The following is a 26,171-nucleotide window of genomic DNA, read 5'->3' as shown; positions in this document are numbered from 1 at the left end:
GTGAGGCCCTCCAGTCAGTGGCGGCGGGCTAAATGCATGATGTCGAGGAGGCGTTGTCCGCGTGTTGCTTGTGGCTGTCTCTGGTCTCTCTCGTTATAGGCGCGCTTAATCCAAAGCCTAATAATCGATCTTTGCTCTTCATGTTTGCCGACCGGTGTGCAGGCGACAGCTTACGCCAGCATAATTAGCAAAAGACGCAAAATAACCTACACTGACCTTTGTCTGCTACTGTGAAAAGACGTCTGTACTCCTCACTAACACCAAACATGTGAATAAATGACTCTCTACCTGAAGATGATGGTGTGAACCATCGAAACGCATAGTGGCAAAATAAACAAGTGACTGATGCAGAAAATGTTTTATTTCTAATAAATTCACTGTAGCCTTACATGTAGTCATAAATAATCAGTATTGCTACTAGTGATGGCTTTTTCCAGTGGAGATCATTACATTGTTGTTGTTGTGGTCTTCAGTCCTGAGACTGGTTTGATGCAGCTCTCCATGCTACTCTATCCTGTGCAAGCTTTTTCATCTCCCAGTACCTACTGCAACCTACATCCTTCTGAATCTGCTTAGTGTATTCATCTCTTGGTCTCCCTCTACGATTTTTACCCTCCACGCTGCCCTCCAATACTAAATTGGTGATCCCTTGATGCCTCAGAACATGTCCTACCAGCCGATCCCTTCTTCTGGTCAAGTTGTGCCACAAACTTCTCTTCTCCCCAATCCTATTCAATACTTCCTCATTAGTTATGTGATCTACCCATCTAATCTTCAGCATTCTTCTGTAGCACCACATTTCGAAAGCTTCTATTCTCTTCTTGTCCAAACTATTTATCGTCCATGTTTCACTTCCATACATGGCTACACTCCATACGAATACTTTCAGAAATGACTTCCTGACACTTAAATCAATACTGGATGTTAACAAATTTCTCTTCTTCAGAAACGCTTTCCTTGCCATTGCCAGCCTACATTTTATATCCTCTCTACTTCGACCATCATCAGTTATTTTGCTCCCCAAATAGCAAAACTCCTGTACTACTTTAAGTGCCTCATTTCCTAATCTAATTCCCTCAGCATCACCCGACTTAATTCGACTACATTCCATTATCCTTGTTTTGCTTTTGCTGATGTTCATCTTATATCCTCCTTTCAAGACACTGTCCATTCCATTCAACTGCTCTTCCAAGTCCTTTGCTGTCTCTGACAGAATTACTAGGTCATCGGCGAACCTCAAAGTTTTTATTTCTTCTCCATGAATTTTAATACCTACTCCGAATTTTTCTTTTGTTTCCTTTACTGCTTGCTCAATATACAGATTGAACAACATCGGGGAGAGGCTACAACCCTGTCTTACTCCCTTCCCAACAACTGCTTCCCTTTCATGTCCCTCGACTCTTATAACTGCCATCTGGTTTCTGTACAAATTGTAAATAGCCTTTCGCTCCCTGAATTTTACCCCTGCCACCTTTAGAATTTGAAAGACAGTATTCCAGTCAACATTGTCAAAAGCTTTCTCTAAGTCTACAAATGCTAGAAACGTAGGTTTGCCTTTCCTTAATCTTTCTTCTAAGATAAGCCGTAAGGTCAGTATTGCCTCACGTGTTCCAGTGTTTCTACGGAATCCAAACTGATCTTCCCCGAGGTTGGCTTCTACTAGTTTTTCCATTCGTCTGTAAAGAATTCGTGTTAGTATTTTGCAGCTGTGACTTATTAAACTGATAATTCGGTAATTTTCACATCTGTCAACACCTGCTTTCTTTGGGATTGGAATTATTATATTCTTCTTGAAGTCTGAGGGTATTTCGCCTATTTCATACATCTTGCTCACCAGATGGTAGAGTTTTTCCGGACTGGCTCTCCCACGCCCATTACATAGGTTCCCTAATATGAAGGGCGATCAAATTGCTAGGTGGCAGTTGGCAATTATGACTAGTTATGTAATGGCAGCCTGTCCAATCTTAGAGCTTTCTCACAATTAGCTCGTCAATACGACATAGCTCATTTAGAAACGTTATTTAGGGGTTGATATATATATATATATATATATATATATATATATATATATATATATATATATATATAAAACAGTGTAAACACTGATAGTATATTCATAGCTGCTGTTCAACACGTGTGGTACGTGGTCTTTTCACAACTATAAAAATCAGTTGTCAGATAAGTAAAAATTATGAATTTTTCTTAACCGTTTTCAAAACATTAATACACTAATGAGCCAGAATATTATGACCCACTACCCACTGCCCATGTGTCCACCTTTGGTACGGATAACAGCAGCGATGCAACATGGCATAGAAGCAATGGGGCCTTGGTAGGCAGCTGGAGGGAGTTGGCACCACGTCTAAGCACCCAAGTCATGAAATTTCTGTAAATTCGAGGCAGGAGAGCGAAGAGCTATGACACCACGCTCAATCACAACCCAGATATGTTAGATCGGGTTCAGACCTGGCGAGTTGGGGGCCAGCACCCTCCCATCTGCGTGCAGAAGAAGATATCGGGATTCACCAGACCGGGCAACGCTCTGTCACTGCATAAACGTCCAGTGCTGATGGTCACGTACCAGTTTCATTAGTAATTGCACACATCGGAGACACCACGTCTTTGCACTTGAGAGTCCTCCATACATCTCTATCTAAATTTACTCTAACACGTTACCCATAATACCTTGAACCACCGATCGATGTTGAGCCTCGACGCTACTACACAATCGATACTACATTTGATCATCTTTGGTTCAATATATACTTTTCTTACAAAATTTTACCCTGTGTATATACCTTTCAAATTGGGATTGGAAAAGGTTACTAGTTTTCGGAAGCTTCAATTTTAATGATCTGAACGATTATATTTGACATGTCTAGTTGGTTCATGTATTGTCAGAATAAATACTTGTATGAACAGCGACTGTCAAATTCAAGCCTTCCAGATAACATTACGGAAGTGCACATGAAATTTAAGTTAGACGCCCTTTCTTAGATTTTAATTCAATGCCCATAAGTAAATAAAACACAATTATAATTAATAGCAACTATCTATGGCTTTATTCACAGTAAACGTATATCATGTTAGAATGAACTCCACGTAACTACATCGCAAAGATAAATTATACTTTTGCCAATAAATAATTCTCAAAATGTGTATATTATCTGACCAGTCCAATAAACTCTAATGCTGAAGTAAGACCTGTGAAAAATTTGTGCCGAAGTGGGCTTTCATAGAACTGAGATCTGACGGACAAGTGGGATTCATGCAATGGCGGCTATGCCTTTTCTATTTTCTAATAGTCAGCAAGAAGAACGAAAATTACTACAGCGACGTTTGAATTATGCGTGGAACCGTCCCTGGAATCTAACTCGATCTGCAGTCAAAGGTATGGAAGTCGAGTAAAACTGACTAGAAATAAAATGATATGTCATAAAAAGTGGTGAACTTGAAATTCAGTCCTCGTGATCTGGCATCTGTACAAAATTTCTTTCTTATATAGACGATGACAGGTGCCAATCTTGGGCGGCTTGCGACCATCAGCAAAGGTACAAAACGTCGGTTCGTGGGCTATGACTGATGCCACAAATCCGCTGATAGAGCCATAGGGGTCGTAAAGTTTCCTCAAGAAGTAATATATTCTATAACAGGGTGAGGGGCTCAGTGAATTGAAAGTCGATTTGCCTTCAGAGAGAGTGGGGTTCATCTTTCCATCCGACCATATCAATTAATCTTTCTGTGATTCGCCTAAATGGCTTAACACACTGATCCGATAAAAGCTTGTGTTGCATCTTAATGTTCGTCAATTACCGAGCACTAAACTCTAATTTTTGTTTCTTCAGATTAGATTTTCGCGAACACCAAGCACAAATACCACTAATATGCAGCTTAAAGTTGAAAGAAACGTTTGTCAGCTGTGGTTCTGCACGAGCTCGCTGTTAGACCGGTCCTTGTAATGTACAACTGTAAAATGTCCAACTGTAAATTTAAGTTCTTTAAACTATTGATAAACAAAAGTGTCCCATAAAATTCAGGTCGAAGTATTGGTCCAGGAATCGCCGCTGATAGATAGTACGTGGATGGGACATGTGTTCTCCAGGTTTACTTTCTTTTACTTTGATATCAGACGAAATTTGTCATGTTTTACTAACGAAAGTAACTGAGAATGTATGGCTGTGACTTCAGAAATTCACGCCAGTGAGCCGTTGTGTAGGTACATGGTGATAGACCCCCCCCCCCCCCCCCCGGATATGGTAAGGTTAAAATTTACTTTAAAAAAAATTAAACAGCGATCGACCATAAGCGTCGGCAAAGACGTTAATTATGAACGCGTGGTAAGGCGCAGACAAATGAAAAAAAAAAAACATTCATTTTTCTTTATATATGATTTTGTTTTGACTCTCTCGTATATAGAAGGATGGTTAAGATGTATTGCTTAAAGCATGAAGTACTACGAGTGTTATGTATTATATGTTTGTCTGAATAAGAGAGGCGACTTAACAACAGTATTAAGTATTTTTTTATTGAAGTGAAGTGGTGCCAAGTAAGGAGCTTTTTTTTTTATTTTTTGAGACGCACTGGTCTCCTTGAAATCGGCTGCCTGCATCTACAATTGAAATGTATGAGAGGAAGTCCGAATAACCTAAATTCATACAAGCAGAACATTTTTAATAATGCAATTGTATTATCCTTTATATTTTTTCCATTCGTATGTATGTAATTTTCTGTGACATTGTTATTAGTCATAAAAATAATTGTCTATATTTTCTGCTTGCATGAATCGCAACGGGGAGCATGTAAAGCAAAAAGGCAAAAATTGAGGAGATCATTTTGGAAAGAAATAAGAAGTGGACACAGGTTACGTAAAATTTTTCATAGTAAGCTGCTTTGTTCAGTACAGCAAAGGTAGGGCAGCTACGATGCTTACGCTTGGTAGCGCCTCTTTTGATGTAGATAGAAACCGTTTCCTCATTATTCCCTTCCTTGGGTTTTATTGTGGAAAATTTACAAAAAATTTTCAGTGTGGTACTCGTTGTCAGTAAAACATAAAGAATTGCGGCACAATAGTTTGTCTATCATAATAGACGTAAAACAGGCTTTGACATCACGTAAACTACAATTATCAACTATAATAATTAGAAAATGAAATTTTATCATTTTTATGAAATTTTTATTTTTGCATATTCATACAACGTGGCCGAAAAATATATGTCCGTTGTTGATAGCGTCAGCGAAAACGCCATCAGCCAATATGGCGTAGAATTGCGCGTTCGAGCAATTGAAGTTCAGGCGCCACGCATGCCTACTGCAGAAAGTTTAAGTAGATCAGAGTGTCACAGTGTGACAAATGATAGGGATGCTCCACAACACATTGACCTTGACGACACAATGTTTACAACTGATGAGACAATAGCGGTCATGCATGAAACATTGAAGAGCGATTCAAGTATGAATCTTGACAACACGTTACGAACACCACTTGGGCACAACACGAACATTGACTTGGAAATTACTGCTGACAGCAACCACAGCCATTGTAATTGACGCACTGCTATGACAGTTATTATCTAACATAAACAAGAAAATAGATAATATGAACACCAGTTTCAGTGATATGAAACAAGATATGAATACCAAATTGACAATTTGAAATAGAATCTGAACACCGTCAAACAAGATATGAACACGGTAAAACAACAACAAAACACTGTTATACAAGATCTAAATATAATAAAGCAAGAACAAAAACAAATATGCAAGGATTTTCAAGACACGGTCTCACAGAAATACAATGGCTTAGCTAAAAACTTTGCACTGAAGTCGACGAAAAATTAAATGATAGGAAAAAACAGTTAAGCATGAAATACTTTTTAAAGTTAACAGTAACATTACGGAGTTAAAACAGAAGGCAGATTCTTTTAACGACCCTCATGATCTAGTAGAACAACAGATAAAGAAAATCACAGAAGCAAATACAAATATTGAAGCCACAAGGTAACCACTGTCGTTAACAAACTAAATGAAGTCTATGAAGTGTACCTCCAGCGGTAGAAGAGCTTACTTTAACGGTAGCAATATTAGAAGATTACACAGCATACGCTAAGAAGGAGAGAGAGAGAGAGAGAAGATCAATGAAAATCTGAGTGATATTAATCAAGCTGAAGCAGGTACGTTAGATAAGGGTAACACCATTGCAGAGAAGTTACTAACAGATTGTAAGTTACACACAGATGTAGTAGAAAAAGCTATTCAGAAAAAAGAAAATGAAATAGCGAACATGAAAAACATTAAGCTACAGGTCGTGGAAAATAGGATCCGCAGTCTTTTAGAAGAAAATGTTACCAGATCTGGAAATATGCACGTAAATGATACACAGGCTACAGTGAACAAACCACAACCTGTCGGTATTTGTCCACAAATTGTAGCGGGTCCTACAGCAGGTACCAGTGACAACTGTAGAGTGCAAAATATAAACATGCCCATAACTCCGTTACCTGGACAATTACCAGTCTGAATTACAGGTAACTACAATAACAACATAAATACGACCGAAAATGCCACGTATCTGTCAACTATTTTCGCAGACGAACGTCTGCTGAGACATCGACAGTTCCCTACATTCAGTATCGAAGGTAAAAGAATGAATCCACTAGTATGTGTCAGTGATTTTGTCATGTATTTCCACGCAACTGGACGGAAGCACAGAAAATCACATGTACCGTGGTATAAAGGGTGAGTCACCTACCATTTCCGCTGGATATATTTCGTAAACCACATCAAATACTGACGAATCGATTCCACAGACCGAACGTGAGGAGAGGGGCTAGTGTAATTGGTTAATACAAACCATAAAAAAATGCACGGAAGTATGTTTTTTAACACAAACCTACGTTTTTTTAAATGGAACCCCGTTAGTTTTGTTAGCACATCTGAACATATAAACAAATACGTAATCAGTGCCGTTTGTTGCATTGTAAAATGTTAATTACATTCGGAGATATTGTAACCTAAAGTTGACGCTTGAGTACCACTCCTCCGCTGTTCGATCGTGTGTATCGGAGAGCACCGAATTACGTAGGGATCCAAAGGGAACGGTAATGGACCTTAGGTACAGAAGAGACTGGAACAGCACATTACGTCCACATGCAAACACCTATTTATTGGTCTTTTTCACTGACGCACATGTACATTACCGTGAGGGGTGAGGTACACGTAAACACGTGGTTTCCGTTTTCAATTACGGAGTGGAATAGAGAGTGTCCCGACATGTCAGGCCAATAGAGGTCCAATGTGGTGGCCATCATTTGCTGCTCACAATTGCAATCTCTGGCGTAATGAATGTCGTACACGCCGCAGTACATCTGCTGTAATGTCGCCGCAGGCTGCCACAATACGTTGTTTCATATCGTCTGGGGTTGTAGGTACATTACGGTACACTTTCTGCTTTACCGTACCCCACAGAAAGAAGTCCAGAGGTGTAAGATCAGGAGAACGGGCTGGCCGATTTATGCGTCCTTCACGTCCTACGAAACGCCCGTCGAACATCCTGTCAAGGGTCAGCCTAGTGTTAATTGCGGAATGTGCAGGTGCACCATCATGCTGATACCACATACGTCGACGCGTTTCCAGTGGGACAGTTTCGAGCAACGTTGGCAGATCATTCTGTAGAAACGCGATGTATGTTTCAGCTGTTTGGGCCCCTCCAGTGAAGTGAGGACCAATGAGGTGGTCGCCAATGATTCCGCACCATACATTTACAGTCCACGGTCGCTATCGCTCTACCTGTCTGAGCCGGCGAGGATTGTCCACGGACCAGTAATTCATGTTCCTTAGATTCACTGCCGCGTGGTTTGTGAAACCCGCTTCATCGGTAAACAGGTAGAACTGCAACGCATTCTCTGTTAATGCCCATTGACAGAATTGCACTCGATGATTAAAGCCATCACCATGTAATTGCTGATGTAGCGACACATGAAACGGGTGAAAGCGGTGACGATACAGTATGCGCATGACACTACTTTGGCTCAGTCCACCGGCTCTCGCAATTCCCGTGTACTCATGTGTGGGTTCATGGCAACAGCAGCTAACACACCAATTGCACCCGCTTCTCGTGTGACGGGCCTGTTACGGACCCGTTTGCGTGCTACGACCATACCTGTTGCATACAGTTGGCGGTAGATGTTTTGCAATGTGCGGCACGTTGGATGCTCTCTGTCCGGGTACCGTTCTGCTTACACCCTGCAGGCTTCAGCTGCATTTCGTCGACACTCGCCATAGATGAGTATCATCTCCGCCTTTTCAGAGTTCGAATAAACCAAGGTCACAGTTCCTACAGCACTACACTATCGCCGGACGGTGTGGCCGTGCGGTTCAAAGCGCTTCAGTTTGGAACCGCGTGACCGCTACGGTCGCAGGTTCGAATCCTGCCTCGGGCATGGATGTGTGTGATGTCCTTATGTTAGTTAGGTTTAAAGTAGTTCTAAGTTCTAGGGGACTGATGACCTCAGTAGTTAAGTCCCATAGTGCTCAGAGCCATTTGAACCATTTGTTAACTACACTATCACAGACGTCTAGTAACACGGTGTACTACAGTTGGTCTGCGTGCGGAGACGAATGCAGAATAACAATAGCAGCAAGCGCTACATGCGGACACTGCGACAGCTAGACCAAACCACAACAGTGCACTACAGCCACACTCGTAAACACGGTCGTCATCGTAAACATGTCCCTGCAGATGCTGCTCGCCGACCGTGGCCCGTGTTTGTTACAACAAGCAACTGAACGTCGGAGGTTTCAAGCGTCAACTTTGGGTTGCAATATCTCCGGATGTAATTAATATTTTACAATGCAACAAACGGCACTGATTACGTATTTGTTTATATGTTGAGATGTGCTAACAAAACTAAAGTGGTTCCATTTAAAAAAACGTAGGTTTGTGTTAAAAAACATACTTCCGTGCATTTTTGTATGGTTTGTATCAAACAATTACACTAGCCCCTCTCCTCACGGTCGGTCTGTGGAATCGGTTCGTCAGTATTTGATGTGGTTTACGAAATATATCAAGCGGTAATGTTAGTTGACTCACCCTGTATACGCAAGGTGACGTTCTTTTATGGGCAACTGAAGTGCCCGAACGTTGCAGCGCTTGTATCCAATTTGAACGAGCTTTCCTCGACAGATTCTGGTTCAAGGCAGTGCAGGAAAGTCTCAGACACGAGATATTCAACCCCGCACCATTCAGTGGCAAATACGGTAGTCTACGTGGATACTTTGAAAAACACCTGCACAAGATACTAAAATGTAAACTTTCACGGCCGGAAATATCATGTCCATTATAATTATCCGGGCTGTTATGCCGTGGTCGGTTGATGAATTCTGTGGTGATTCCCAACGTTTCGTCTCCGACTGCGGGAGACATCTTCAAGGGGGTCCAACACACACACTGGCTCGCTACTGACTGCCGCTAAATTCCGTGTCCGCGCGCCCCCGCGCCGCGGCGTGACGTCACGTGTTTTGAAAACGTCAGTGCAATTGGCCGCTGTCCGTCGCCGTCGATCGCCGTTGCCATCACCCAGTAGTGGACGGGTGGTACACATCTTCTTTAACACCGGCATCCATATACCGCTTGCCAAGGGAGGAAATTTTGCTGTTAGTCCGCGTTTTGTGCCCGCGGAAGAAATTATAGCCAATGTAGAAGCAGGAATTCGCAGTGTAGATTCTGTAACAGCTGAAGAAATCCGTACAGAAAAAAATGGTTCAAATGGCTCTGAGCACTATGGGACTCAACATCTTAGGTCATAAGTCCCCTAGAACTTAGAACTACTTAAACCTAACTAACCTAAGGACATCACACACACCCATGCACAAGGCAGGATTCGAACCTGCGACCATAGCGGTCCCGCGGTTCCGGACTGCAGCGCCAGAACCGCACGGCCACCGCGGCCGGCATCCGTATAGAAACAGTGAGAATATTAGCCAATGCAAAACCACCGAAAAGTAATATAACTGTGGGTGAGAGAAGAGCTTTAAAACTCCTGAATGACGACGATAGTATTTTGGTTCTCCCAGCTGACAAAGGAAGCGCAACGCTGGTTATGGATGTGGCCGACTATCAGAGAAAAATTACGGATCTACTGGATCCGCAAGCATATAGGAAGCTGAATAAGGACCCCACTAACAACGTTCTCAGAACTGTGTCGCGGTTAATAAAAAAGTCCTCCATTGAAGAGAGTGTGCAGAAAGGTCTCTGCAGTTCGGTTGCGCTACCACCGAGGCTTTATGGATTGCCCAAAATTCATAAAGAAAATGTTCCGTTAAGACCGATACTAAGTGCCATTGGTTCGCCCACCTACTCGTTAGCCAAGTTTTTGACTACGCTGTTAAAACCACATGTGGGCCGTTCGGACTCGTATATAAAGAATTCGACACATTTCATCAGCAGATTGAATGGCATAGTGGTCCAGCCGGAGGACATATTGGTCAGCTTCGATGTGATATCGCTGTTTACCATGGTTCCACTTAATGATGTATTGGAACAGCTGATTAGAATTTTTCCTGCCGATATTTTAGAGCTGTTTAAGTGTTGTTTGACGACCACATACTTCAAGTGGAATGAACAGTTTTATGAGCAAACGGATGGCGTGGCTATGGGAAGCCCCCTAAGTCCCGTAATTGCTAACTTCTTTATGGAGAAATTCGAAGAACAGGCCTTAGGTACTGCCAGCAAGAAACCAAATGTATGGTTCCTTAGGCCTGCCAAGGACGCTCGCAAACCTTTGGAAAAATCTGGAGTGTATAGGATCCCATGCAGCTGTGGTGATGTTTATGTGGGTACCACCAAAAGAACTGTTTCTAAACGTTTGGAAGAGCACAAGGGAAACTGTAGAAGAGGAGAAACGGAACGATCAGCTGTTGCGGAGCATGCTTTCCAGCCAGGGAACCACAATATTCGTTTCGAGGAGACGCAAGTACTAGCGGCCACGAGCGGATACTACGAAAGGCTCTACAGGGAGGCAATCGAAATCGCTAAACACCCAAATAATTTCAACCGAAAGGAGGAGGGCGTCAAATTAAACGGTATATGGATGCCGGTGTTAAAGAAGATGTGTACCACCCGTCCACTACTGGGTGATGGCAACGGCGATCGACGGCGACGGACAGCGGCCAATTGCACTGACGTTTTCAAAACACGTGACGTCACGCCGCGGCGCGGGGGCGCGCGGACACGGAATTTAGCGGCAGTCAGTAGCGAGCCAGTGTGTGTGTTGGACCTTCCATCAAGCTACGGACCCCCTTGAAGATGTCTCCCGCAGTCGGAGACGAAACGTTGGGAATCACCACAGAATTCATCAACCGACCACGGCATAACAGCCCGGATAATTATAATGGACCTGCACAAGACACACTACGAACCCAGTATCACACGTAGACGTGTTAAAAATTTTGAAAAGTCGTTTACCATCGCACGTTAGAGAAAAATTAGTCACAACGCCAGAGCATGACACTGAATGTTTTCAGTTCTTGAGTCTATCGACTTAATCTATGTGGAAAGACCAGTACCCAATAGAACAACATAAAATTAGTCACAACAACATAGTCATGTAAATCAGTCACTAAAACGTGAACCAAACACGCAGCAAAGATGGTAAACACAACAGCAAAGTTACATACCCAGAGATGACGAGTACGGTAACGGGAACGCAGAAAACAAACGATTTAAAAGAAATTTTCAAAACAACAGGAGTAATTTCAGTGCTCGAGCGAATTACAATCCACAATCACAAGGCCCTATGCCGAACATGAACAGAAGCAGTCAGCCGCAGCAGTGGCCGACGCGCGGGAACAATGCCATTCCTTACGCTGTACCGCACACGACCTTCGGGCAGCAAAATAACGCCACAACAGCCAACGAGACAAATTGGAGAAGTACCCACACAGTGCAACTAACTGAAATTTCTCCAGATAATGAATTAAGTCACACACGCCGTCGGAAAACATCAACCTGTCGTAGTTAAGCCTCAGGCTCTTGATCTCTCTGGGAGTGGGGGCAAACCAAAACTACAAACATGTTTCATAAGATTTGACAAACAAGGTGACATCAAGGATGATCTATATCAGCATGAGTTGGATACAACAAATAATATCCAGGAGAACAAGTACAAGCCATCATTAAGGGGAAAATATTTAATATTGACACACAGTTAATTTTAGATGCAGATTCAACTACCAACCTAATGTCAAATACATTTTTCTGTGAATTGAAGAAGAGAGGCAAATTCCCAACATTTCCCGTCCAAAATTGCAAGATGCAAACTGCTACAAGCAGTAAGACTAAAATGGTTAAAAATGAGACACTTATTCCATTACAAATTGAACATTTTACAGTAAAGTACAATTTTCTTATAATTGATAAAAACTTCTATAATTGTCTTATTGGCATGGGCACGTTTAGAACATACGAAACACAGATTGACACAGGTAATGGTAAATGCCTCTTTTGTGTAAAGGATGATATATTTTCTATTGATTTAGTCAAAACACCTGATGAAAGCAACAAAAGAAAACTAGTCAGATGTTGTAGTACAATATTCGTTTCCCACTGTATATTACACAAACAAATTTGATACTGAACAAGAAGCAAACACTGACGTTAGTTACTAAATTGTAGAGCAGAAACTAAGTGAATCGCAGGTACTAAATGATATGCAACGACAAGAACTTTCTAACTTGTTATTTAAGTACGCAAATGTTTTTAGTAAGTAGTCAGGAGCAATCAAAGGCTATGATTATAAATTTGAAGTATACTCACATGAAACATTTTGTGTAATGTCATATCCTATTCCATGAGCAAAACGAGAGGCAGTAAGGGAAGACATCAATCATATGATTAAATGGGGAACTATACAACCTTAATTTTTCACCCTATTGTCCTATATTACCAGTAAGTAAAGCAGACAGGTCGGTAAGATTAGTTCTCGATGCTAGAGGTGGTAATAAAATTTTAGTACCAATACGCATAAGATCAGACAACTTGGACAAACAGCTTCTAAAGTTTTACAATACAAAATATTTCAGTATAACCGATCTCAAGGCGTCCTACTAGCGAATAAAGCTCCACGAAGAAAGTCGAAAATATACAGAACTTGTTTGTGGTGGCAGAAGTTACGAATTCCGTGTTCTACCTTTTGGATTGAACATTGGCGCAGGCGTGTTTATATCTGCACTGGACAAGGTTTTAAGACCAGAACTGCTTCGCAAAGTCACTGTGTGTGACAAATGTAAATGCTCTACAATTAGGATGGATTAATAGCAAACGTTTGTCGTCGCTCTTCATAAAAACACAGAGACATCGAGAACGCTCTTCACAGTGATGAGAGATTCGTCGCGATTCTCCATTGCCAACCTCGCAATGTAAAGCATTTGATTAACAGATTCATATTACAGATGTACTCTTCGCCTACAAAACCAGACTTTCTCCTACCAAACGGCAGTGCCCAATCCAGAGAACAGCGCCAGCGCACCGATCAGATCAGACACCTCCATACGACTTCCCAAGTTTTTGTGTGATGCTGCGGCACAGACAACGTCACATGGCGCGTACGAATCTCAATGACTCGTATAACCATAACTGAGTGAGTCCGCCCACCAAACCTTACTGATGTCCCAAAGACGCTTGCGTTTGTAGAAACCGATAACTAGGAACAGACGTGCATCTTGGAATTGAACCTGCGAGTAATTAACACACGAAATAATTTCAGCAGTGAAAGTTGCGAGTCTAATGAACAAATTTCAGAGTTATAATGGAAATTACAATTAAATGAATACCATTAGCTGCTTACAGGCGTTGACATACGTCAACGGGGACAGATGAAAACGTGTGCCCCGACCGGGACTCGAACCCGGGATCTCCTGCTTACATGGCAGACACTCTATCCATCTGAGCCACCGAGGACACAGAGGACAGTGCGGCTGCAGGGATTTATCTCTGGCACGCCTCCCGCGAAACTCACATTCTCAACGTATTGTCCCGCACTACACTCATTACTCGCGGCGCGTTACCGATTCCGGTAAGAGTTCGGGCACTGTTTGTGCATTCGCACATAAGAAGAAGATGGTCAAGTGGCCGGTGAGCCTTAACTATATACATACTAAGATGGTATCTTAGTATGGAAACTTTATTGACTATTTATCCACTTGATAAAACAATCTAAGGAGTGTCTTGCGTTTCGAAACGAGAAAACTGATTCCACCATACAACCCACAATATAAATTACGTGCCTCGCGGGTCCCGACGCAATTTCAGTTTTTCAAATAAAAGCATGATCCCACAACCGACCGAGCTAGGTGGCGCAGTGACTAGACACTGGACTCTCATTCGGGAGAACGACGGTTCAATCCCGCGTCCGGCCATCCTGATTTAGGTTTTCCGTGATTTCCCTAAATCGCTCCAGGCAAATGCCGGGATAGTTCCTTTGAAAGGGCACGGCCAAATTTCTTCCTCGTCCTTCCATAATTCGATGAGACCGATGACCTTGCTGTCTGGTCTCCTTCCCCAAACAACCCAACCCAACTCCCACAACCGAGAAAATTTGTGAGCTATATGTTTGTCCAGTTTCGCCTGATATCCCATTTTCAAACACCTGGAATTATCAGAATAATACTATTGTTTAAATATTTAGAATGTTAGGTAATAAATATATGTAACTGTATGTTATGTCTACACATAGGTTTGTGCAAATTCTCAGCTTTAAAAATAAAACTCCTAATATGGACAGATGTTGAATAGCATTTGTCAAATTTTACTATTCTTCTGAATCATCACCATTTCTCAGAATCAAATACGGTAGTTTTAAAGTTGATAACGCTCGCAAGAATTACTGTTCAGTGATAGTTATCATTTAACATTTGACAATTTTCGGTATTTTATTTCGACACTCTACAGTTTGCACAAAATTATGTGGAAAGGAGCTTGCTTCAGTTCGAGTGAGTTTATGTATTCATATAGCTTTTGTATAATATTGTAATTATTTAAACTGTTCTGGTAACATAACGAGTAAGCCCAGCTGTTGAAGTTGGCCTATCACAAAGAAGGTTTACAAATTCGGGCAGTTGTGCAAACATGTTTTCATTCAGAAACATCACAAGATATTTTTTTTTCTTCCGTTGTGCTTTCAGAGCGAGCGCCTGCAGGTGTCTGTGTACAGCTGCGACTGGACCGGGGGATCCCCGCGCTTCCTCAGGGAGCTGCGCATTTTCCAGTGCCGCACGGGGCGTCCCCTGCTGCTCACCGCCAGCAAGTTCTACACCATCACCAGGGAGACATTCCTACTGGTGAGCGATCAGCAAATCTGAGCCATACAGCAAATTTTCATTTTCTGAAAAAAAAAACAACTTGCTCTCTGCGTCAGGATATGCTACATAAAATTTTAATTGCTTAATTATGTCAAGATAATCGCATTCAGGGCCTCATTATCAGCAAACTTCATTTATTTTCCTCTTAAATGCATTTCAACACAGTGTGTTCACCATAAAAATTTCTACATTAGTAAAATTCTTTCTCCAACTATCATGTACTGGTACTAAGTTTGGGTGATACCAAACTGATTACATCCATTGAACCCCCTAAGTTACTGTCTAGATATATACACTACTGGCCATTAAAATTGCTACACCACGAAGATGACGTGCTACAGACGCGAAATTTAACCGGCAGGAAGAAGATGCTGTGATAAGCAAATGATTAGCTTTGCAGAGCATTCACACAAGTTTGGCGCCGGTGGCGACACCTACAACGTGCTGATATGAGGAACGTTTCCAACTGATTTCTCATACACAAACAGCAGTTGACCGGTATTGCCTGGTGAAACGTTGTTGTGATACCTCGTGTAAGGAGGAGAAATGCATACCATCACGTTTCCGACTTTGATAAAGGTCGGATTGTAGCCTATCGCGATTGCGGTCTATCGTACAGCGACAATGCTGCTCGCGTACGTCGAGATCCAATGACTGTTAGCAGAATATGGAATCGGTGGGTTCAGGAGGGTAATACGGAACGCCATGCTGGATCCCAACGGCCTCGTATCACTAGCAGTCGAGATGACAGGCATCTTATCCGCATGGCTGTAACGGATCGTGCACCCATGTCTCGATGCCTGAGTCAACAAATGGGGACGTTTGCAAGACAACAACCATCTGCTCCAACAGTTCGACGACGTTTGCAGCAGCATGGACTATCAGCTCGGAGACTATGGTTGCAGTTACCCTTGACGCTGCATCACAGACAGGAGCGCCTGCGATGGTGTACTCAGCGACGAACCTGGATGCACGAATGGCAAAACGTCGTTTTCTCGGATGAATCCAGGTACTGTTCACAGCATCATGATGGTCGCATCCATGTTTGGCGATATCGCGGTGAACGAACGTTGGAAGCGTGTATTCGTCATCTCCATCCTGGCGTATTGCCCGGCGTGATGGTATGGGATGCCATTGGTTACACGTCTCGGTCACCTCTTGTTCGCATTGACGGCACTTTGAACAGTAGACATTACATTTCAGATGTGTTACGACCCGTGGCTCCACCGTTCATTCGATTTCTGCGAAACCCTACATTTCAGCAGGATAATGCGCGACAACATGTTGCAGTTCCTGTACGGGCCTTTCTGGATACAGAAAATGTTCGACTGCTGCCCTGGCCAGCACATTCTACAGATCTCTCACCAATTGAAAACGTCTGTTCAATGGTGACCCAGCAACTGGCTCGTCACATTACACCAGTCACTACTGTTGGTGAACTGTGGTATCGTATTGAAGCTGCATGGGCAGCTGTACTGTACACGCCATCCAAGCTCTGTTTGACTCAATGCCCAGGCGTATCAAGCCCATTACTACGGCCAGAGGTGGTTGTTCTGGGTCCTGATTTCTCAGGATCTATGCACCCAAATTGCGTGAAAATGTAATCACATGTCAGTTCTAGTATATTTGTCCAATGAATACCCGTTGATCATCTTCATTTCTTCTTGGTGCAGCAGTTTTAATGGCCGGTAGCGTATGGAAGTGCTAAGCGGACAGAGGTACAAATCTCTTGGCCTTGTTTGACGAGATTCTGATGATATTCACTCGTTCTCCTAAGCAGGATTCTTTGGTGTACCACAGCTTGTATGACGAGATTCTGATGATATTCACTCATTCTCCTAAGCAGGATTATTTGGTGTACTGCAGATGACATAACAATTCTTTGCGAGTAATATTATTTCCTCTATTAATCAGTGATTGCATTGGAGATTTTATTAGTAGAGAGTAGAAACGTATCAAGAGAGTGCTTTCATATACTGTACAATTTTGCAGCCTCTCATCTACATAACGTACTCTTAATTTTCTTACATGTATTCGAATGCACCTCTCTTCTCTGTTTATGGAGCTGTTTGAAAAGAAATACGTTTATCTTGAAATTATGGATTTTGAAATGAACAAGATTCCACGAAACACTACATTTCCCTGTTACGTTATTTGTCGAAAAGATTCGAAATAACCACATCATTTACTTAAAGGAGTTCAATGCTTTAAGATTATCTTGTTATTATAAACTGTCTGTATTTTTAGAATTCGTAGAAATTATTTTAGTTTTTCAGGTAATGTTATAATCTCAGCTACATTAAGTAGTTCCTCAAGTCCATTTGTTTGCATTACAAATAGAGTACCAACACTGGAGCATATTTGTTAATACGACTGTCGATATTAGTGTAACTATATTTACGAAATTTAGTCACATCATCTACAAATTGTAAGAGTACTTACTGTTTCAGGAAGTATCGAATATACCGACTGACATAGTTCTGCCTCGCATAAAAGTGAAAGACGAATGCCATATATGTTTTTATATGGAAGTTGGTCTTACTTTATCGAAATGTTGTTTTTAAATCATAACCCAAATCATGTGACATACTTAAAAATATTAAACTGCTGTGTACAAACTAGTTATAGAATACGATAACATTTAATATAAACGTTTGGATGATATAAGAATGTTTTTCATATAATTTTTTGAAGCTATGAAGCACAAAGTCAAGACGAGGTTTATCACGTTTAGGTCCCTCAGACGTAATTTAAATAACATTCATTGAAATTTTCAGGGCATACTTATGGAATTACTGGGAACACCTCACAAACCCGTCGTAACAGATTATCAACCTGAGAGACGATGCTTGTGCTCATCGTCTGAATTGCCTGTGACTAGAAAAGAAAACTGTCACCACTTGTTTACTTTATAAATCTCTTTCACTAGTATATTTCTTGTAAATTTGAATGTAATATCAGAAATGAATCATCTTATTATAAACAGTATTAAGTTTAAGAACTTTATTACTTTCTAATACTTCAATGCACTGACTGTCTTCAAGGGAAATCTTAACGTCTTTTTTTCCGTCACGAGTTTGATGAGTCGTTTACTTCTGTGTTCCAGTTTCTTATATTAAACTCGCTATCTTCATATGTATTCTTCACTCAACATTATAAAAAATCAGAATGAATGAGATGGCACAGTGATAAGAAACTGGATTTGCTTTCAGGAGGAGCAGGGTTCGTGTCTCCCTCCGACCATCTTGGCTTAATTTTTCTGTGATCCCCTTACATCGCCTTAGGCGGCCTCTGTGATGATTTCCTTCAGTAGGACATTGCACATTTTATTCCCCATCCTTCCTCAATCCGAACTCACTTTTGACCTCCTTGCTGGGGGGGGGGGGGGCCTTAAACCCTGACCTTCCTGTTTATTATTTCGACTGAGTGTGTTGTGCATTCAGATTGTTGTCTGTTTTGCAAATATTTAGCTTTGCTAATGACTACAATTTCTAGTATACTATTCCTAATATCTTAGCCCATTGTGATGTACACATTACGACCGTACATGGACTTCTGCTAGCGCTGTGGTGGTGCCAAAATTAATGTCAGTCGGCTCACCTTTCCTCTAAAAATCAGCTCGGAACCCTCACACGGTAGTGCACGAAAATATCACCCACAGACAACCCAACACAATGCAGTAATGGGGCTCGGGCTCTGTAGGAAATTTTTGGACTTCATAATGTAACTGCGGTTTGTAGCCAAGGGAGCCATATCACACCTATGGCAATGTACCCGAAATATTTTTTTAAATAAATGCAGGCAGGAATTTCTACACTAGAAATTATGTACAGTTTCACGTTTGATTAAGTGTTTTGTAACTGAAATTCATTGCTTTTCCTATTTACACGAAAAATAACAAAATTAAAGAATGTAATTCACAGTTTATCCTTAAAAAATCACAGTCCGATCGAGGGATTATGTAGCAATGGATGCTCTCACCTAATTTACGATAAATGACATGAGATTTCCCCAAGAAAAGAAAAAGTCCCAAAGCACTAGTTCAAACTACATGCCCCATTCTAGCTTCTCACTGAAACAGCTTGTTCTGCTCGCAGTCAACGCACCACGAAATTCTTTAAGTCCAGACTGGGAACCTAGAATAATGCCAATCACGCAAACAGAAAAGAAACTCACAAGCTCCTAGGAACGACCCAGCATGAAATTCTTTAGGTCCAAAATTGGGGACTTAGAATAATTCAGCGCTCACAAACAGTGGCCGTGTTGCCACTCTTCAAACACAACGACTTACAGAAACTGCCAACAAGACACGTCTATACTGAACTCCTCGTTCAAAGATGGCTGCCGCCCTTATAAACCCCCGATCTACAACAGCCGAATTCAAACAAACAACTTAGTAAGACAATTGCTGAATTTCATAATTTAAACATTTAACATACATATTATACATCAGTATAGCAATTTACAAGGTAGTTTTCCGAGAAATCACATAGTGCATTCGTTTTCTTGTACTTGGCATAGGTTCTTTATAAATAACATTTTTCTGTGGCTATCATTAGTTTTTCAGGTTTTTAAGAGTAAATATTAATAAATAATTTAGATTATACATTCCAATAATTTCCTACTTATTTCAAGTTTGTAGCACTGGCACTGTTTTAGAATTTTTATAGTTATTTAGCAAAAACTGTTTTTATTGCGCGAAATACACATTTCGGCCTCGTTATTTAAAAATGTGTACAATTTCAATGAGTCTTCTAAAATTGTCAGATACAACTCGACGAGACGTATCCATAGACGTATTCCGTTCTACAATTGCACAATGTGTTACCGAGATATTTCCCTTTGTGGTTCAGAAACCACACAAAATATTTAATTTGCAAAAACTTTCAAACTAATGCAGGTATCGAGAGCGTGTCTTCACTCCCGTAATAGCCTTTTTTTCTTCCTAGGGTAAGCCTAGTAGCTCCTTAATGACACATATTAATCCATAGTTATTAATTTTGAATAAGTTTATTTTTCATGTAGTTGCGCAATGCAGCCATGAAAAGGTCTCCATTATTCGCCTTCACCACCTGGGCTTTTCCCGTCTCAAAGACACTGCCATATGTGGAGAGAAGTGTGAACTGGCCCCCACTGACTCCTGTGAAACCGATCTTAGGTGTCAAATCACGCGGGCCTCAGTCATAAACCCCGCCAAGGCGCTTGCGGTCGCGTGTGTAATCTGAAATCAGGATCTCTCGCCTTCCACTCGGGCTGTCTACGTACAAAATCACGTGACATAAATCTATATTCTGAATATCCTTTACATTTGTCTGGAAGGTCTGCAACGTTTTCAAAATGTGCTATTGTTATTTGACCTCCCTCTCACATCCGAGATTTTACTACAACAGGCTGGTTTGACATTTATAGTCCTTCAATGTATAGCAGGAAATACCACCACGTCAGGCACACATATAGCTATTCTTGCTGGAATAAAATTCGTATTACTTATTAAATACGAGGACACTCATGTCACGAACACAACTGCATCTGAAAATGACCAAAAGCCGAAATTTGCCAGTACTGTAATGCGATATGTGATATAATAAGGTTTATCTGCGTAATAAAGTTTATGACAGCCTACTGTGGACAAAAAATGATTTAGCACTCAGAATTTATATTATTTTTCACTGAATCATTAATCGTAAACATATGTCACTTTTTAACACATTTAGCTAATTCTTTCCTGTTTTGGTATGCAGTCTTTATGAGCTAAACCAAGACTTCCAAGACTGTTGTTCTCAACGAGTCATAAAAAGCTGTTTTATAACTCCAGACAATGTATACTTTGAAAGATTTGAAGGGAAAAGTTCGACCAGAAAAGGAGAGATTCTTATTTTCAATTTATTAGTCAGTTACTGTTATATTCACGCTGGTTATCAGTAGTTCAAATTATTACATTTAAATTATACCACTGATACCTTATTAACCACTGTCTGCATCCTGCTGACAGAATTTGATGGTAAAACACCTAGAAGTCAGGCAATAGTCGTAACCTATAGAGCTTAATATGCTGATCTAATTCCTCATATTCATATTGTTTCTTTTTACCTGTGCGCTTGCTTGTGTTTGCGCATATTTACATGAAAAGGTGCATGTGCAAGTGTGTTTCTGTATATTTATGTTAGCGTTGGTGAGAAAGTTTGTTTACATGTGTGTGTGCTTGTGTGAGTGTGCGTGCGTGTGTGTGTTTGTGTGTGTGTGTTTGTGTGCGTGCGTGGGTGTTTGTAACAAAGGATTTTTGTGGGGATAAATGTAGCTCATGCGTGATATATTTTCCTCTTTGGGCTTAATTAAAATAGATCTTCTTCATTTCTGTTACAGTTGATAAATGCGTCCTACTCCTACTTCGCACTGCTGAATCAGCTGAATTCAAATTAGTCAACGTCCTGGAGCATTCAGCTAAGATTGAGTACCAAAACCAATTCTCGTGAAATGTTAGCGGTCATTAGGAAATCTATAACAGTAAATATATTTAAAACTTTACATGTGTTCAAAAATATTACTGTACATGTGTTCAAAAATATTATCCCTATTCCTCTTAACTAGCTCAATATCCTCAAGAACAAATAAATGATGAAATTTTGAGATATATTACAATATAGAGTTACTTATACAGGACATGTAAGTTGACATTTCCAGGACCTAGCTTTTCGTTTCAGCGGATAGACGTTTCCTCTGCATCAAATTATGTAGAATTTAAACAACTGATAAGTAGTCACAGTATTTATAGGGGCAATTTACCGAAAGAGACTCTCTTGCTGTAGCAAAATTTGCCCTGTCTGGGACTCATATCATGTTTTTGTGTGTAAGTCACACATTTAACTAGAAAGAAACAGGTGAATACGTCTATCTGTATCATCGTCTACTTTGTAGCACTGCTTCCGTTCATATTTGACGCTGTGCTTAAAGCTGAGTACCAACAAAATGAACGTGCCTCAGTAAGAGAACAAATTACAGGCAAGAAACTCTGTTAGACGCTCGTCGTGATGATGATACATCATTTAACATAGGAACTGAGTATATCGATACAGATACTTTCGGCGGCACCTCCAAAGAAAACATGCTAACGAAACCAAAGATATATAAGCCAAACGAATATCCTTATAATTAATACTAGAACAGAAACACAGAAAAAAGCCGATTAAAAGTAAAACAAGTCTAAATATGGCATATTAAGCTAACAAAATCTGCAGATTAGTATACAAATCCCCGGTTCATTACAATTTAAGTGGACAAGTAACTCTTCGACTCCACTACTTTCTACCTCGTCCAGGGACCAAAAATGATGCTCAGTAGACTTACTGAATATGTAATTTAGATATTTAGAGGTTCTGCATACATAATACTGTAAAGTGAATTATATGTCATTACCACTATCAGATTTTGTTGCTGAGATGGTATAAATAATTGTCTGTTACAAATAAATGTATTTATGTTTTAATGTAGTGTTAGAAACGATTAACATTCCTCAGATTTTTAATATACATAGGTTTTGCGAAGCCTTCTTCTCACCTTGGTGAACTGTAGTATCGTACAATATCCTTACGAATATTACATGATTTATAGAATGTGAAGAATGCGACACAGTAAAGGTAAACAAGTACAATTCTCTGTTTGAGAAGAATAATGCGTATTTTAACCTCAATGAATAAACAATGCGTTTCCTGAGTCTATTTATATCACACAGCCTCGCCATAAACCACTTCTTGTGAAAGGGCCCATCCCACTTCAACGAGTAAATTCAGAATTCAGCGTTGCGAAAACTGCATAGTGTAACAATGTTATCTGGATTTAGAGAAGGGTAAAGAGAGGACTATAAATAATTAAAAAGTTTTTAACAAACTGGTAAACGTAGTGGCACATGAAGAACATTGAAATTTACATAGAAAAATAATTGTTGAGTTAAGAACGGTATACAATTATAAACATTGCCGTTTATTAACAGTTAATTAGGATCATACTGTACATTATAGAAACCACCTACAAAAATATATATATTCCACGGATGAATATTGTTGAGTATAAGAGGAATATAAGTTTTTAAATAGGCACTGTCCAGCCCACTGAATTATTAAGGAATGGAAGCAGATTGCGATAAACCCAATTTAGATGGTAACTGAAGATTTTCCTCGACCGAATTTATTTAAGTTGGAAGAATATGATCAGATCATAAAAATCGAAATCATCATTCATTAGTTCAGTAAACAGTAAACATCCACCTTTCAATTGTTGCATTTTTAGAAGACATGCAGAACTAATTACACTTAGATTTATCAATTTGTAAACGCCTTTTATTAAGCAATTTTTCTGGAGTAATCTGCATGTAGCATTTCGGTTGATGACAGGGATGAAAGCAGGAGAAGTAGCGGTGCCATTTAGTAGAGGTGCTTTTATTATTAAGCAATATGTAGCGTATCTAATGTGAGCAGTGATAGATTTATTATGCTCTGCAGCTAGAAAAGCTAATTAACCATAATAAATGCACTTGAGTTTGAAATTTACCATTAGCACCAAATAAAAGGATTACTTTCGCCATCTGTAGGAATGAAAATAAAATACTTTGCTGTTGTTTCTGTTTGCAGAAAATTATCTATCTTGGATCACTAGATTTATTGTGGTTGCATTTTATAAAAGAATCGTTCAAATGGCTCTGAGCACTATAGGACTCAACTTCTGAGGTTATCAGTCCCATAGAACTTACAACTACTTAAACCTAACTAACCAAAGAACATCACATACATCCATGCCCGAGGCAGGATTCGAACCTGCGACCGTTGCGGTCGCGCGGTTCCAGACTGTAGCGCCTAGAATGCGGCTGCATTTTACAGTATTTAGTCCGCCACACATAAAATTAAAAAGACACCAATAGTGTACCATTAATTACTATCTCAAGGCAACTTTCTTGTGCGTCAGTTGTTAGTGAAAGACAACATAACTGGAAAACGTGCATTTTATTGTGGAGCTTTAGTGAATGCCATTACTTCTCAGCGATCAGTCTGAATGTGGAGTCACCTACTGTGTGCTCTCCACGTTAGGCCTTGGAGTAATAAGAACTCTATGAAGCTAAAGTGGTCAAGTACGTTCAAATGGCCCACGTACGTTTTGGTAAAGGGCGTCGCTTTCGTAGAGGCCAAAAGTATGAGCGAACCACGTTTGACTTCAGTTCTAGAGTTAAACTGTTCCACAATAGGAGATCTCTACCCATTACTTTGTAAACTTTGATGTGGTCATATTCTTATTTAAATTTTCTTACATACATTTACTTAGCTGAAAGGCACCCTGAGCCGTGCGTGGCTCGTGTTCGTGCCATCTCTTATTTAACATCCGGTTTTTTATTTTATTTTATTTATTTATTTATTTTGCAGTACTGCCACCTCGCTATGTTCATTTCAATTACTTGTGTCACTGAGTTGCTGCTTTGCCTGCCCGTGAGCGGCAGCAGCAATGTTTATCGATATAATCCCTGCTGTATTATCTTTGCTGGACTGCTATGACTTCCCAGTCCTTGTGTGTCGACCAGTGAGTTGGAACGCGTCAGCAGTTAGTTCGGACCTGGCAGTGTTTGAGTTGGCACACGGCACAAGTTCAGTCGTGGCGTGACAGCAGTGAGGTCCGGACCGCCATGTCTCGCCCGACTGTTGCCGACACACGTGACTGGAGTGGGGACGATTTGGTTGGTCGTCGATCGGTCGTCTTGCCGGATGACGTGTATTTGGCCAGCCATCCAACAATCGCTAATGGGTTGGCTGTGTGTGCCGACTCGTGATTCGTCACTGTTATTGAACAGTCACTGTCGTTAACATTGTCTAGTTCTTCGTGCAAGGGTTCGTGAAACAGTGTGTAGTTTGGGTGATTTTGACTGACATGTTATTTTAATTGTTGTCGGGGTACTGGCTGCGAGGAATCGGTCGGTTTGTGTGGATGAGCCAGGAAATCTCCGCGCGGCGCAGTGGGCCGTGTCCTCTGGCGGTCTCTACGCAGTGTCGGAGTGTGTGGGAGCTGTTCCTATTGCTACGAGGTTCGTGGGTCACCGACCCAGGACATCAGAGCTGAGTGGTGATTTAATTATTGAAGCCAGTCTGTTCATATTGTGCCATTGGTTTTCATGCTTGGCTGTTGGGGGTATTCCCGTGAGCAACAGCAAGTGTTCGAGTTCGCGAAAGTTCGGCCACCATCCAGTGGAGTTTAACTGTATTTTGGTAATTTAAAATCCAAGTGCACCAGCGGAATTTTCTGCCTTGTGGCCGTTAGCGGTCTGGTTAACTGCCCTGGCTGCTGACGTAAAATTCAGGCAGTGTCCTTTCCTCACCGCGTTGTCGCTGTCCAACACGAGTGTGTAGTTTTGACAGCTTATGCATACTTGGTTATGGGCGGCTATGCGTTTTATGTTTTGGCATTGGAGTTCCTTGTGTACTGGTCGGGTGGAAAGCAAGTCGTTTTGTCTGTGGGTACGTGACTGTCTCTTGGATAGGTTGCCGGCGGGTCGGATATAGTTGGGCCGACTACCTGTGTCCCCTAAGCGAACGTTAATATTTCAAGTGCAGACCGATCCCCGGAAACTTCTGAGCACCGCTGGCTGTACTGCCTTTTATTATTGGTGTTTAATTGAGTATTTTAATGGCTCATAGCTGATGGTTTGAATTTGTATGCTTTTAGTTGGGTTTTAAATCATGGGCCTTCCGCCGTTTTAAGAAATTAAAGAGGTTGTGCTCTTTAGCCATAAAATTGTGTGACATATTCGGTCGATAGTTAAGCTCGGAAATTTGCGCTGTAAT

At 40.9% G+C, this 26,171-nt stretch overlaps 1 protein-coding gene and 1 non-coding gene across 2 annotated transcripts in view; one reads left to right on the top strand and one right to left on the bottom strand.

Annotated features, from left to right (window-relative positions):
• Positions 1 to 21,774, top strand: part of LOC124613759 (odorant receptor Or2-like) — a 98,086-nt gene extending 76,312 nt beyond the window's left edge. The window contains exons 7-8 of the mRNA XM_047142476.1: positions 15,178 to 15,333; positions 21,718 to 21,774. Coding sequence (XP_046998432.1) covers positions 15,178 to 15,333; positions 21,718 to 21,774 — 213 coding nt within the window. The remainder of the gene's footprint in view (positions 1 to 15,177; positions 15,334 to 21,717) is intronic.
• On the bottom strand, positions 13,881 to 13,954 carry Trnat-ugu. Its single transcript has one exon. It is a non-coding gene; the product is annotated as a tRNA-Thr (tRNA).
• Positions 21,775 to 26,171: the final 4,397 nt, after the last annotated feature.

The sequence above is a fragment of the Schistocerca americana genome, chromosome 4 (genome assembly GCF_021461395.2).
Source record: "Schistocerca americana isolate TAMUIC-IGC-003095 chromosome 4, iqSchAmer2.1, whole genome shotgun sequence".
NCBI lineage: Eukaryota > Metazoa > Arthropoda > Insecta > Orthoptera > Acrididae > Schistocerca > Schistocerca americana.
The sequence above is the reverse complement of the archived record's forward strand: the minus strand, read 5'-3'. Positions and strand labels throughout refer to the sequence as shown.